General features: G+C 34.4%; 1 protein-coding gene across 1 annotated transcript in view; it reads left to right on the top strand.

Annotated features, from left to right (window-relative positions):
* Nucleotides 1-14,054, top strand: part of LOC149411756 (zwei Ig domain protein zig-8-like) — a 63,004-nt gene that overhangs the window by 28,637 nt on the left and 20,313 nt on the right. The window contains exons 5-6 of the mRNA XM_089646729.1: nt 6,937-7,132; nt 9,992-10,125. Coding sequence (XP_089502855.1) covers nt 6,937-7,132; nt 9,992-10,125 — 330 coding nt within the window. The remainder of the gene's footprint in view (nt 1-6,936; nt 7,133-9,991; nt 10,126-14,054) is intronic.

The raw sequence follows: 14,054 nt of genomic DNA on the forward strand, positions 1-14,054 counted from the left end.
CTGACTCTTGACATGGTCCGACTCCAATATCTGATTCACTTGATCGTGCTCCAATATCTGATTCACATTTTTGTCATATATTTTCCTTGCACAACTTTCTTCGATCAGTCGGCCTACATACCCAAACCACGTGACCGTCCCTTTCTTAATCTGAGCTTAGAGCAGCCTTGAATTCTTTGCGGATCTCCACATTTCTCACACGATCATGCTTGGTTTTACCACACATACGCCTCAGAGATCTTATTTATACAGAGTTTAGTCTAATTTCATCCTTCCTCTGCCAGTACCATGCCTCATTACCATAAATCAGGGTAGGTACCAGCACTCCAATGTCTGCATTGGCCTTCCCATCTTTCGTAATAAAATTTGACTATTCTAAAATATATCGGAATTCCAAATATTAACTAAAATCCTGTTAACTCGACTGTTTGATATTTCATCTATCTGTAAATTTGTTTGTACGTTCCGTATCCGGTTCAAGATGGTGGCCGTTTTGAATATCCCACCAGAGTTCGCATGAGCGTGGATCCATCAGGATATCAATGAGCTGTCAAATTAATACCATTATTATGGAACCGTCGGCGGGGGTGAAGAGAACCAGGTGGGGTGAAGTGGACAGCTGAGCTTGCATTGTCTTACGAACGTATAGCAATAGCAAGTAATTTTTTTTATAATTAATTAAAAAATAATATGAAATATATTTGCGGCACGTTCCAGAGTGGAAAATACTCTCAGTATCGCCTTGGTGTAAGACCACCATTCAAAATTGAAACATTGCTTGAGATGGCTTTGGCCGTGTTTTGGTGACCAGATGTGAATAGCCAAATACTTCACCACTTTCCTCTTCCCCATTTCCTTCCCCTTCCCACAACTTTCAGCTTCAGAACATACTCCATTAGGAATTCCATCGTCTCACTGGTTGCAGACGGTTGAAAGCAGTTCAGACTCTTGTACGATTTTACATAAAAATATAATCAATTTTTTAATGAGTTATCATTAGTGTATTGTTGTGCATATTCCATTTGAGTAAGCACTCACTGCTCCTATTAATGACATACAGAATCCCTGCTTTCAATAAACTATTAAAGCTAAAGAGGTCATATGTGTAGGGGAAAAACAGCTCGGAGATTTTGTATCACGATTAAAAAAGCATCGAGTTGCAACGAACTAGTTCTTGTACTTTAATAAGATAAATAAAATCCAGCGTGGAGATCGTATAGTAAGATTACCGTTGCTGTAAGCTGTAATAGAGAAATAATTGGGTGCACTTTGTATAGAAGTGTGTTCTTGTAAGTAAGCATTTTACTTGGTTCTTTTTAAAGGAAGCATTTGCTAATGTTATGTTAATATCGTAAAAGGAACTAACAAAGTGATGTGGTTTGTATACAGTTTGGATGTTAAGTATGTTTTTACTAGTCATTTAATGCCAATCCAAGTAGTTTCTAACTAACTAATCATCATGGATTTCAGCGCAAGGGTAGGCAGAGAGTACAGCCACCGAACAACTCCTGCGTCATTCACAATTATACATATTCTTCTGTTATTCTGATCTTTACATGGGCCAACTCGAGTATCTGATTCAGTTGATCGTGCCATGTCTTCCTTGGGCGTCAACTACTTCTTCTACCATTCACATTTGTGTCATACATTCTCCATTCACTCCTTTCTTTGTTCATTCTCTCTGCATGCCAAAACCAGCTATGCGTCCCTTTCTTAATCTTACTTCATCAGCCTTGCATTATTTGTGAATCTCCACATTTCTCATACGATCGTACGTGGTTTTACCACACAAAATCCTCAGGCATCTCATTTCTACGGCATTTAATATGCTTTCGTCTTTCCTCTGCCAGTTCCATGTCTCACTGCCAGAGTGGAGGATAGTCTCAGTTTCACCCTGGTGTAAGACCACCATTAAAAATGGAAATTTTGCTTGAAATTGCTTTAACCGTGTTTGGTGACCAGATCTGAATAGCCAGATACTCCCCCACCTTTCTCTTGTCCATCTCCGTTCTCACAACATACCCCAATTGGTGACGCCATTGTCTCACTGGCTCCAGACGGTTGGGAACAGTTGATTCATAATGATTTGTTTTCTCACATTTATTCGGTACAAACAACATTCACTTGAAACATAATATCAACCCAACAATACAACGTTCATAAGTTTACTATGGGGCCATTAAACTGAAAATAAGCTGCTTTTCAAAAAAGGGTATTGTTTCCACAAACAAGAGCGTTTTTCGAAGCGCTGAAATAAGAAATAAATGACTTCAAAAAGACGATGACATTTGAAAAATGCTCCGGCATTAGAGAAGATAGGCAACTTCAGCAGAACGTCTCGGAGCTATAATAAATCTAGCTTCTCTCGAGCTTTTGAAGTTTGGGTCTCACTTCATATTGAGACCACTTATTTTTATTGTTGTTTTGAACTTTTTAATAAACGATTTGCTTTTGGATATTTAGGACTGATTATCTATTTTTTATTCGTTATTTAAGCTTCGTTAAGATAAATTAGGAAAAACGCTAGATTAGTTATGTTGAAAGTAGAAATTCAGTAAATGATTTATTTATTACTTCTTTCTGTACATAAATCATACATTTTCACATAAAAATCAACGCCTCTAGGACTTAATAGTCTGGGACAAAAATCTGGTCTAATAATTTACACATTTATTTTTATTTATTAATCTTAAGTTAGCTCACATCTTCGTGTGTGCTAATAGTTTTATAAACATATAAACATGTACATTGTTTGGCAAACATAATCTTTCTTTAAATATTTCAATAAAGTCACAAAAAAAGAAACATTAATAATTGAGATAGACATATTTTCTTAATTCATTTTTGAACTGTTTAATATTTTCTATCACAGTGAAGTGAGTGAAAATTATCATTTGAGTGAAGCAAGTAATAACTACATAATGATCCAGTTAAAAAAAGTGATAGCATGCCAACTTCCTGATAAAAAATTAGCTTATAAGAAGCTACAAACCAAAAATGGGTATATTCTTGGTATACCTTATATTGTAGGTAATAGGCATTAAAATCGCTTAACAAACGGAGACTAGGAACGTTCGATTTCAAGCACTAAATTGTTTTTTTTTTTTTTTTTTTAAATAATTTTATAAGAAAGCAAAAAAAGTAAATCGATTGAAACTGTCACAGATAATCTTAGCTATAATACTGAATTTTTTCCTTTAAGCTTTAATACATTTATATTGAAAAAATATTTTTTTTTGTAGTTTACACTTATATTTTTTATTGAGTAATTTATATTTTAATTTGTATTTTACTTAAGCGAAACGATAGAAAAACCTTCAATTTATCTAAACCATATTTTTTGGTATTCATAAAGTACACCAATTCGTTATAAAGATTAATCAAAATAATGATTTGGCATTAAGCTTTGCCGTAAGAATATATCGAGAACACGTGTTTTTTTCCTAATAAATATCATGACGGAATGCGGCATTATCAATACCAGTATTTGCATGAACACGTGTTTCGCCGTCCTCATAAAAAATTAGATTTTGATTGATACTTTGTTAGGAACTCTGTTAATTTATACGTTAAAGGCCCGCAGTCCGGTTTTTTTAACAGCAAATGACAAAAATTTTTAATAAATAAACAGTATTTTATATCAATAAGCTTTTTCCGTGCACAAACAACGTGCATAAACACAAAATATTACAAGGAGATAGAAGAAAACATGTTGCATAAGTGGCCAGTTGGGTACTTTGAGAGTCTATTGTAACAATGTTTAAACCAAAGATATTAGAAGAACGAGATGTGCTACGCGCAGTTCGTACTGAGTGGAATTGTTTTGCCGAGTGTCGCCGGTTTTGTTCACCAATACTACTGCACACCTTCGCTTACGCTAAGGCATCGCTAAGGTATCCGCACTAATACATAGAACAGATTTCTGTGCGTACACGTCCCGATACCGTTCAAAGTACCCTAATTAGTTAGTACTCCGGCTACGGTCCGGCGGCCAACATAGCATATCTCGTTCTTCTAATATCTTTGGTTTAAACCATAAATAAATAATTTATCTTAATTCCCAAGAAACAAAGTAAATAATACAGGGTTTTCCAATAAGAGGTGTTATTTTGAATAGCCCACTATTTCGGTAGATGTTATTTTTGAAGCTGTCATTTTTTGACATTTTACAAGTAGAAACTACGCCATTAATAAAAATGAAATGATATACGCTTCAACAACGCATTGAAAATGTTGAAATTCACTTGAGTGAATCAAATGCAAATCATCTTGAGTGATGAGGCCCATTTCCACCTCGGTGGCTTCGTCAACAAGCAAACTTGTCGCATCTGGGGCTCGGAAAACCCAATAGTTATTGTTGAAAAGCCTCTTTATCCTCAACGTGTGACTGTTTGGTGTGGTTTATGGTCCGGCGGAGTCATTGGACCTTACTTTTTCGAAAATGAGGCTGGAGCAAAAGTTACGGTGAATGGATCGCTATCGAGAGATGATTAATGATTTTTTATGGCCGGAATTGGATGTTATTGATCTGGACAACGTTTACTTTCAACAAAACGGGGCTACGTGTTACACAAGCAATGAAAACATTGATCTTCTTACGATCGATTATCAAAATAACACCTCTCATTGGAAAAACCCCGTATAAAAACAACTAAGGTAACATTCTGGATTTAGCAAATGGAACTGGAACTTGAAATGTTATTATTTAAGGAAGGACGGGGATGAAACATATTAGGGCAATCCTCTGTTAACATAAAGATCTTAACAATCTTTGAAAATTTAACCAAGTAATTCGAAGACTTAACATAATCTGGAAGAATATTAAATATAAATAAATATTGGTCTCCATCGTATAAAATTCACATTAACAACATTGAGCGAATACAAAAAAATTTCTACGTTTTATAAATTTTAAATTAAATATCCCTGTCGAAGACTTAAAATACAATTTCTTATTAAATACTCTAAAAATACATACATTAGAAGATAGACGTAAAATAAACGATTTAACGTTCTTATTCAAAATACTTAACTCTAAATTCGACTGTTGTGAACTCCTGCAACTTATAAACATACATACACCCACAGTAACAACACGACAAAATACAATATTTTACAGCAGCACACATAAGTTTACTATAGTTAAGCGCACTTGAAATGAAACAACACAAAACTGCGCTATATAAATGTTATGTTATTATTATTATTATAAGCGTAACTACATTGCCCACTCTCCGATACAACGACTTCACACCATGGGAAATCATTACTTGGGTGATGTTGACATATTCAATACCAACTTGGCAAGTTTTGTGGATCATTTAAAACATTTATTTCAACAATACTCCTAAACACATCATGTAAACCAACAAATAGCTGTAATTTTCTGTTTTTGTTTCTTGTGTTTGTATGACTTGTTGCATAGCTTTTATCAAATGTAATTTTATTCTTATTTTTTATGTTTGAAAGTATTTGTCAAATTAAAATTATACTACCAACCATGTAAAAGCCCTCTGGGCGTTAAATAAATAAAAAATAAAAATAAGTGGGGCCAGTTATAAATAGTTTCTTTGGCCCAAAGATATTTTAGTTTCTATATACCGCCACAAAGTTCATTGCAAAGCCAATTCTAACGGTATGGATTTGATGTTTTCTTTCCGCAAATTTAATGTTGATAAAAAAATGAACAAAGTGATTGAGTGATATACAGCTATTTATACGCATTAATTTATTTAATTGAATTTGTAAATTGGAACTGTTTGAGTGAAGAATTCAGATAAACGATATAACACCTGTTTTCATGTGTAACCGCACAAGAGTCCTCACTGCCGGTCTGGATACTCTGGATCCGGTGAGACTATGGCATCCCCAATTAGGGTATGTTGTGAGGCTGAAGGTAGTGGAAGGCGATGGGAAAGAGGAAGGTGGGGAAATATCTGGCTATTTGGATCTGGTCACTAAACACGACCAAATCTATTTTAAGTAATGTTTCAATTCTGATTGGTGGTCTTACACCAGAGCAACACTGAAAGTATTATCCACTCTGAAACGTGTCACATATCTACAATATATTATTTTAAATTATTAATCTTTGAAGAATACAATTTACTTGCGCATACCCATCGACCACGAAGACCGTACCCAGCTGAAATATAATATCAACAGAAAATTATTTTAATTGCCAATTTCAAAACAAAAACTGATTTCCCGAGAATCTCGTGATATTTCACGGGTTACCGCTATTATGTAATAAAACGTATGTATTCGGAATCAGCGTGTTCGTTTTTGATTTTTTTAAGCTATAATATGATGATGTCGATCTTTTGATTTGAGGCGACAAAGGACTAATAACTAGGGTTTGCTTGAGGCTCACAATTTAATTATTTCTGATGAACGTATTACTAAAATCTGAAATGTTTCTAGAGGGATCTCTACGGATATAAGCTATTTATATTTAAGATTGATAAAAACATGACCTTACGATTGAAATATTTTATGTAAAACGGTTTGACAATTTTGTAAAACGTATTTCAACTAAAAAAAATGCGGTTAGCACCATATTTTATTTTCTAGACGGTGAATTAGTAACTTCCCGAGGGATTCCTCTAGAAATATTTGAAGTTTTAGTAATACGTTCATAAAAAAACCTTTTAGATCGATTTTCTATGTCTGCTAGGGTAAAGTCCACTGTAGGTTCGTCCATTAAAGCGGACAGCGCGCCAAATATTGTTTTTACACGACTTCATCACTTATGTAATTAAGATTCTTACTTTATTTTAGAGATTTGATAGGGCAAATTCAACCGCAGGTCTTTCCAGTACACTAGGGTCTGGCGTCAAATTTTACTGTGCACGGCTGCTTTACTTAAGTCGTTAAGATTCTGGCATATTATTTTTTTAGGGTTTTGTCTTCTTTTAAATAAGTACATTTTTCCAGTTCCCCTGGTGACCATAGTGGATACCTCCGGTCTCTCTGTGGCGGAGAGATTCTATCGTCTCGGCAGCACCATCGAGCTAACCTGCGTGGCCACCGCCCCATCACGCAACAGCAGGACGGGGGCGCAGAGGGCCAGGATCATGTGGATGTTCGGGGACAAGGCCCTCAATCATGACATCACGAGAGGAGGCATCAGGTAATTGTTGCATTTCCGGGGTTTTCTCACATACTCTCTAAGTCAATAAAACACCGGCTTGAACAAAACACTAACACTCTTATTTTCTAATACGCCGCTGCAGCATTAGTACAGCCATACGAGGAAAAGTTTAAATCTTTACTCAAACACACAGTCATTTTCGCATTGCGCGTTTTATTACCAACTTTCTTCAGATGATATTTGTAATTTCATTGACCTGGTTTGTTTTGAATTGCATCTAAATCCGGATAATTCGATAATAAGTTCCGTATTTGCTATGATAAAATATTCATCTGATAGTTTGCAAATGGATATTACTGCTTTTTTACATTTCTACTGTGTGTGCGATCATCACTGCAGATCGTCAATGACAACAACAAACAACATTTCACAACGACTAAGTATTCTTATTTTATTAAACGTGAACTGCTGTTTGTACGTTAGCGATATACAGTCAATCTCGGCAACGATGTTAAGTTACCGACATTATCGATAAAACATTTATCGATCGACCGTGCTAGATACCCTGATATCTTAACTATCAGGCATAATCTACATCTCGACCTTGAGGTTGCCGCATCATTTATTGTCCTATTATTCTCGACAGATAATGCCATCTACGGATAACCTAATAGATTAAACTAGTCCCATCTATGGGTGAACTCATATCCTAATATCAAGGAATTATTACAATAAGGAAGTTGAGTGAAAAATATTTTGACTTATAAAAAATATGTTCATGTAGATCAAAAAATATCGATTCTAAATATATAAATATATTTCTATATTATTATTCTTAGAATTAGTTAAACGTTCTTGAAAAAGCATTCAATAGCAATAGACTGTATACGCTCCACGATTGGTCGAAAGAATTCTGTCGTCACATGTGTCGTGACTCGTACGTACAACGGAACACCTATGGTGCATCTCTTTCTATTACATGAGAGATGGTCGGTTTAGATGAGAGAGGTGTATAGGCCAAAGGTTTATTTGGGTTTGTCAAATATATGTACGTATTTGTTATTATTATTATATGAAATGGATTTCTAAAGATACATATTCGTATAGTGCTTTATAATAATATGTTGTTTATTGCATAACTTAGATGTTTTTATTATTATACATGTCACATAGCATATGATACACTTCAGGCCGCCGGCCGCTCAGAAAAGTCTCACAGTGAACTGGGCTGTAAACCGTTATTTTACTTTTGGTCTCTACTTTTCTGCGCGGTGGTCCTGAATTCGCGCGGGGAACGTCAACAAGTAGCGACGGCAATACCGTACCGGGCGTGAAAAGCAAATATTCTAACTTAAAATATTAATTTAACTATCAAATCTTAATCAATTTTCTTTTTTTTTAATAACATCAATTATAATAGACGGTTAACATTGGTAAAAAAATTACTGGAATTCCTTGTTGAAGAATTAAAATTTTTTCCATACATAATGCTTAAGCGACGTGGTTTTCACAGTTCTAATGACGTCACACTACACCCCGCCTGTTACCGCTCGGATTCCGCTCGTTTTGGCGGGCTTAATAAAATTTAAACTTTGAGAATTAATTTAACTATGAAAACAAACTTTAAAAAAAAAAAAAAATACCAGTATTTAAGTTTGAATGCGAACATTGATAAAAAAAAATAAAAAAAATGGACTCAACTTCCTTATTATAGCACGTTCAAATGGTAACTGAACCCCTCCGTCGTCTGGCATGTTGACCGTTATATATATATTTATTTTCCTATTATTCTCGAAAGATAATGCCATCTACGGATAACCTAATAGATTAAACTAGTCCCATCCATGGGTGAACTCATATCCTAATATCAAGGATATTACAGTTATAGCACGTTCAAATGGTACCTTAACCCCTCCGTCGTCTGGCATGTTGACCGTTATATATATATATATATTTATTTTACGCCTGTTTAGTCTTTTACTATTATTTCTCAAAGATGTTGTCAGAAGGTTGAGAATTTAAGTGTATTTCCACCTTGCAATAAAATCCAAATGAATTGAATATTTCCACTAAATGTATCCGAAAACTATGAAAGGTGATGAAATAACCTCACAAATTTTATTATTATAAATAACATTTAGGATAGCTTCACAAATTTCGAAGTTGATTTTCAAGTTCTCTCATCATTTCAGTTTTATCCAACAAATTGTCAATAATGATATAATATCAGAACATGAAATAGAACCTTCATAGAACTTAAAAATCGAATTTGAAATTTGATGAATTGTTAAAATTATGCGAAACAACCCGTCCATAATTTTTTAAGTAAAATTTCAAATTCAAACTAAAAAAAAAATTATAAATGGCTCACCATGCATTTTTGTCTAAACACTGAACTAAAATAAGTAATAGCGAAAAAAAATATTAAGTCTTATAATAGACAAATCGTGAATAAACATTATTGTCACATCTCTTTTTTATCGTTTGATATAAATATAATTTAAAAAAAAAATTTACAACATTTTATTAACAAATTTACAAATTGACGTCGGAACCTTTGGTTTCTTAGAGGTGTACATTTTTACTATTCTGTGGTTAACTTCTAGATTTGAATATAAAGCGTCGCGTTTTTTCTTTCTAACACCGTTTAGTTCATATTTCTAACTACGACGTTATGGGAGACACAACGATATCTATGAGACCATATGAGCTGTTTCGAAAAGCGAAAAAATTGACTCTACGGGTAATAGCTGTTCGTTTGTTCTCGAAACCGAACAAATTAGCCTGGAAGGTTAACAATATCGATCGATAGGCTGGGTATATCTTATATTCTGGTTTGGACCTTTATACGAACCTTTTCATTGCTTGGTGTTAATTAATGAAATTATTTGTTGACAGTGTGAAGACTGAGGCAACGGATTCAGGGCTCGTGTCCCAGTTGCACGTGGCGGGCGCGCGTCGTGCTGACTCTGGCAGCTACCACTGCGTGCTCAGCGAGGTGCGTGCTACGGTGGTTGTTCACGTGCTGGCAGGTAAATATAAACTATCATAAAAACGTGAAAAATCACGGGAAATTATTTAAAAAAATACATTATTAAAAAAAAAATACATATATTACTTTTTGTCAGAATTATTTTTCACAATATCAGTTCCAACTTTGAAAATTATCCTTATCGTCAATGCATATTTGAGATCAATGGACGTGCATAATTTAACGCAGGAATAACTAATGCACAGACAACCGAAATTAGTACTATGTCCAATAGGTAGGTCCTACTTCATCGCTTGTTTGAATTCCTCACATCTGATTCCAATTTAGAGGCATATAGAGCAAATGAACAAAGAAAGAAATGTAAGGATAATATATGAATTGAATTTGAATGGTTGAAGAAGTTGGGGACGCCTGAGGAAGACATGGCACGATCAAGTGAACTAGTTTTGACAAAGCTCTTCAAAATGTCCCTGAAGTGTGGCACTGTGCCCTCTGGTTGGAAAAAAGCGGTCATTCACCCTATTCCCAAGAAAGGTGACCGCTCCAACCCGGCCAACTACCGCCCCATAGCGATCACATCAGTTCTGTCCAAAGTGATGGAACGTGTGATCAACGACAAACTGCTCACATACCTCGAGAAGAACAAAATTATCAACGACCGTCAATACGGATTCCGGCGGAACCGCTCGTGCGGTGATCTTCTCGCGTATGTGACGCATGTTTGGGGGCGGTGCCTGGAACGTCACGGTGAGACCCAAACGGTCGCACTAGACATATCCAAGGCCTTTGACCGGGTCTGGCACCCAGGACTTGTCAACAAATTGCCTTCTTACGGACTTCCCGCATCCTTGTGTACGTGGATTGCTGACTTTTTAAGGGATAGGATAAGAGGAACTAGCGTCATTGATCCCTTCGGCACCGGTGCGTAGTCGGGATACACGCCAAACGCGCGCCCAACATTTGTACACGGTTGACATTTGTCACATGAGAACGGGTCGCTTTTACGATTCGTTCTTAAGTTCAACAGCTCGGCTGTGGAACGAACTGCCGGCCTCTGTGTTTCCTCCCTCCTACAACATGGGACTTTTCAAGACCCATGTTCACTCCTTCCTCTCCACAAAAAGACCCTCCACACAGCATCCCCAAAGATGACATAGGCCCTGAGGGAAATCATTTTCTTCAGGGCCTCCTGTGTGGAGTTAATATAAACAAAAAAATAAAAAAAAGGTACTTGAATCGGGTCATATCAAGAGTCGAAATAACAGAACGGTATGTATGAGACAATGTATGATTGTGACTAAAGTAAGTAGTGTGAGCCAAGACCAACTTGAATGGCGGTTTGTCCTCTCTGCCTACCTTTTCAGGGAAACAACGTAATGATTAGTTAGTTATCTCTTTAATGATGTTTCCCGTAGATTTCCATAATCTAGAATAATATATAATTAATTTTGTTTTCCCCAATCTACTATTTGTCCACCATTGTAATGTATCTATTTACTTAGAAACATTTGAGATTTTAGAAATATGTTTATCAGAATTAATTAAAATAAACCCGATACATTAAAGATACATTTTGTAGGCCTGCTGAGGAAAATTCGACCGTAGGTCCGTCCAATGCGCCAGGCCGCGCGCCGATTATTTTTGTAAACGACTTCTTCACCTACGTCGTTATGATTCTGACTTTATTTTAAGGTATCGTGTCTTCTTAAATTGTTGAGTGATGACGCTTGGACTAAGTCGGGTAGTAACTACAAATCTTCCATAAAACAGAACAAATAATATCGTACTATTTCTCTGTAGGATTCTTTTAATCTCGTTAATTGGCTGGGCTGCGTACCTAAGACAAGAGAAAGGACACGTCACTTGGCTAATTCCCGGAGTGCTGTTCACCCACTGACTAAAAAGTAAATAGAAGTGCAATCTGTGCCGATTTTAATGAAACACAAGTCGTCAATTTACAAAACGCAACAGCCTAATCGTCACTTTGCTTTGGCAGGGTTGTAACAGATCATTACCTTATTCTGAGTTATGGGGTTCCAAACATTACAATGTCAATTTCTCATGATTTTTATAAAAATTGCTTAATTTTTGATCTGATCTAATATATATGTTTTTAGTTCTTTATTATAAACTAAGACATTATTAAATCGGATATGTATTTTAGATTCTAGAACATACCTACTTGTGAAGTTAGAACTTTGTTCGACCAGCAAGGTCACCATATTTCATTTTGCAATGTTCTTAAGTTCCTTTGAACCTTGTTCAACTGACATTTTGTTCCTAACTGACAGAAACAAAATTTGTTTTGGTTAAATTATTTTTGTATACGGAGTTTTTTTCTGTCTTTGTTTTCATTATTATTTACCTTTCAAGCCTCTGACATATTGAACGTTATATTTATTAAAGATTATTTCAGAAATTCGAAGAATATGTACTTCCACTTCTCAATGAAATTAAAATAAATGGGATATTTCTGAACATATCTGAAAACAAAAATTTGTTTTTGAAAGAAGATAAAATACGCTTAAAGTTTTTTTAATTGAATTGACACTGAATAAAATGAAAGGGTTTGTTATTTCATATAATAACCATTCATAAAAAAAACAAAAATTTATCTCAAATTGCGATCGGAACGTTTTAATTAATCTGTGGGTGTGGTAAGCTATTTATATTTAAGATTAATAAAAACAGAACCTTTCCATTACAATATTTTATATAAAACATTTGTATTTATTATATATGTCAATGATATATTCCATAGTTCCAAATATGTAGACATTGTCTCTTACGCTAACGATACAGTCATACTACTAAAAGCAAACACCTGGTCTGAATTAAATAAGATGGCAAATACAGATAACAATGAACTAAAATTATGGTTTGATGAAAACCTGATGACTTTAAATTCTAAAAAACTTATTATTTACCATTTTTCTTTTAAAAACAAGACACACTTAAAGAAATAAACATAATTATCCACTCTGTGAAAAATACAGAAAACCACAAATGCAATATATTATTTACAAACATAGAGAGCAAGACCGATATTAAGTACCTAGGCATAACAATAGACCAGCGTTTAAAATGGTCCCCACATATGAATATTCTGAACGACAGAATAAGGAAACTAACATATATATTTAGATGTTTAAGAGATATTTTAAACGAAAAATTACTTAGAACCACATACTTCGCTTTCTGTCAATCAATTATACAATACGGCATTATAGGCTGGGGCGGTACATATAAAAATCAAACAAACAATTTACATATCACAAAAACTAATAATAATAAAAACTATATTGAAAAAACCCTATTCATATTCGTCCGAACTTTTATTCAACAATTTAAGGTCAGAAAATTAAGTGCATTATAGTTCTTCCATGCAACATTACAAATTTATAGAAACAATATTCAAAATAAAATTGCACCCTTTAAGAATAACAGAAATCTTAGACAAACGTCAATACTTCCTACTCCTAAATGTAAAAAAACAATAGGACAGTTCAACCATGAATATTTCGGAATTAAATTTTTTAACTCATAAAATTAGAAACATGAATGCAAATATAAAAGAATTCAAAAGCCACCTTAAAAAGTATTCCGAACAGTTGAACTAAATCATATCAAATTTAAACTAAACACCCCCCATACATACAAGCCCTACTTATTTATGGGGGTACATCAAATACTTATATTATATTAAGTAATTAATAAATCTATTATATTGTGTGATGTAAATTTTAAAAAATAAATATATCATGCTAATATTGAATCAGAATACGTACCTGCCCGAATAAACAATAAATAATGGTAAAAAAAACAGTTCGAATATTTTGTAAAACGTTTTCGAACTATAAATTTAGCGGTAAGCAGCAGATGTTATTTTCTAGACGATGAATTAGGAACGTCCCGAAGGATCTCTATAGAAACATTTGAAGTTTTAGTAATATAAAAGAAACCACGGAT

Source organism: Hesperophylax consimilis, chromosome 25 (assembly GCF_061612785.1).
Source record: "Hesperophylax consimilis isolate HC1 chromosome 25, BYU_Hcon_1.0, whole genome shotgun sequence".
NCBI classification, from domain to species: Eukaryota; Metazoa; Arthropoda; class Insecta; order Trichoptera; family Limnephilidae; genus Hesperophylax; species Hesperophylax consimilis.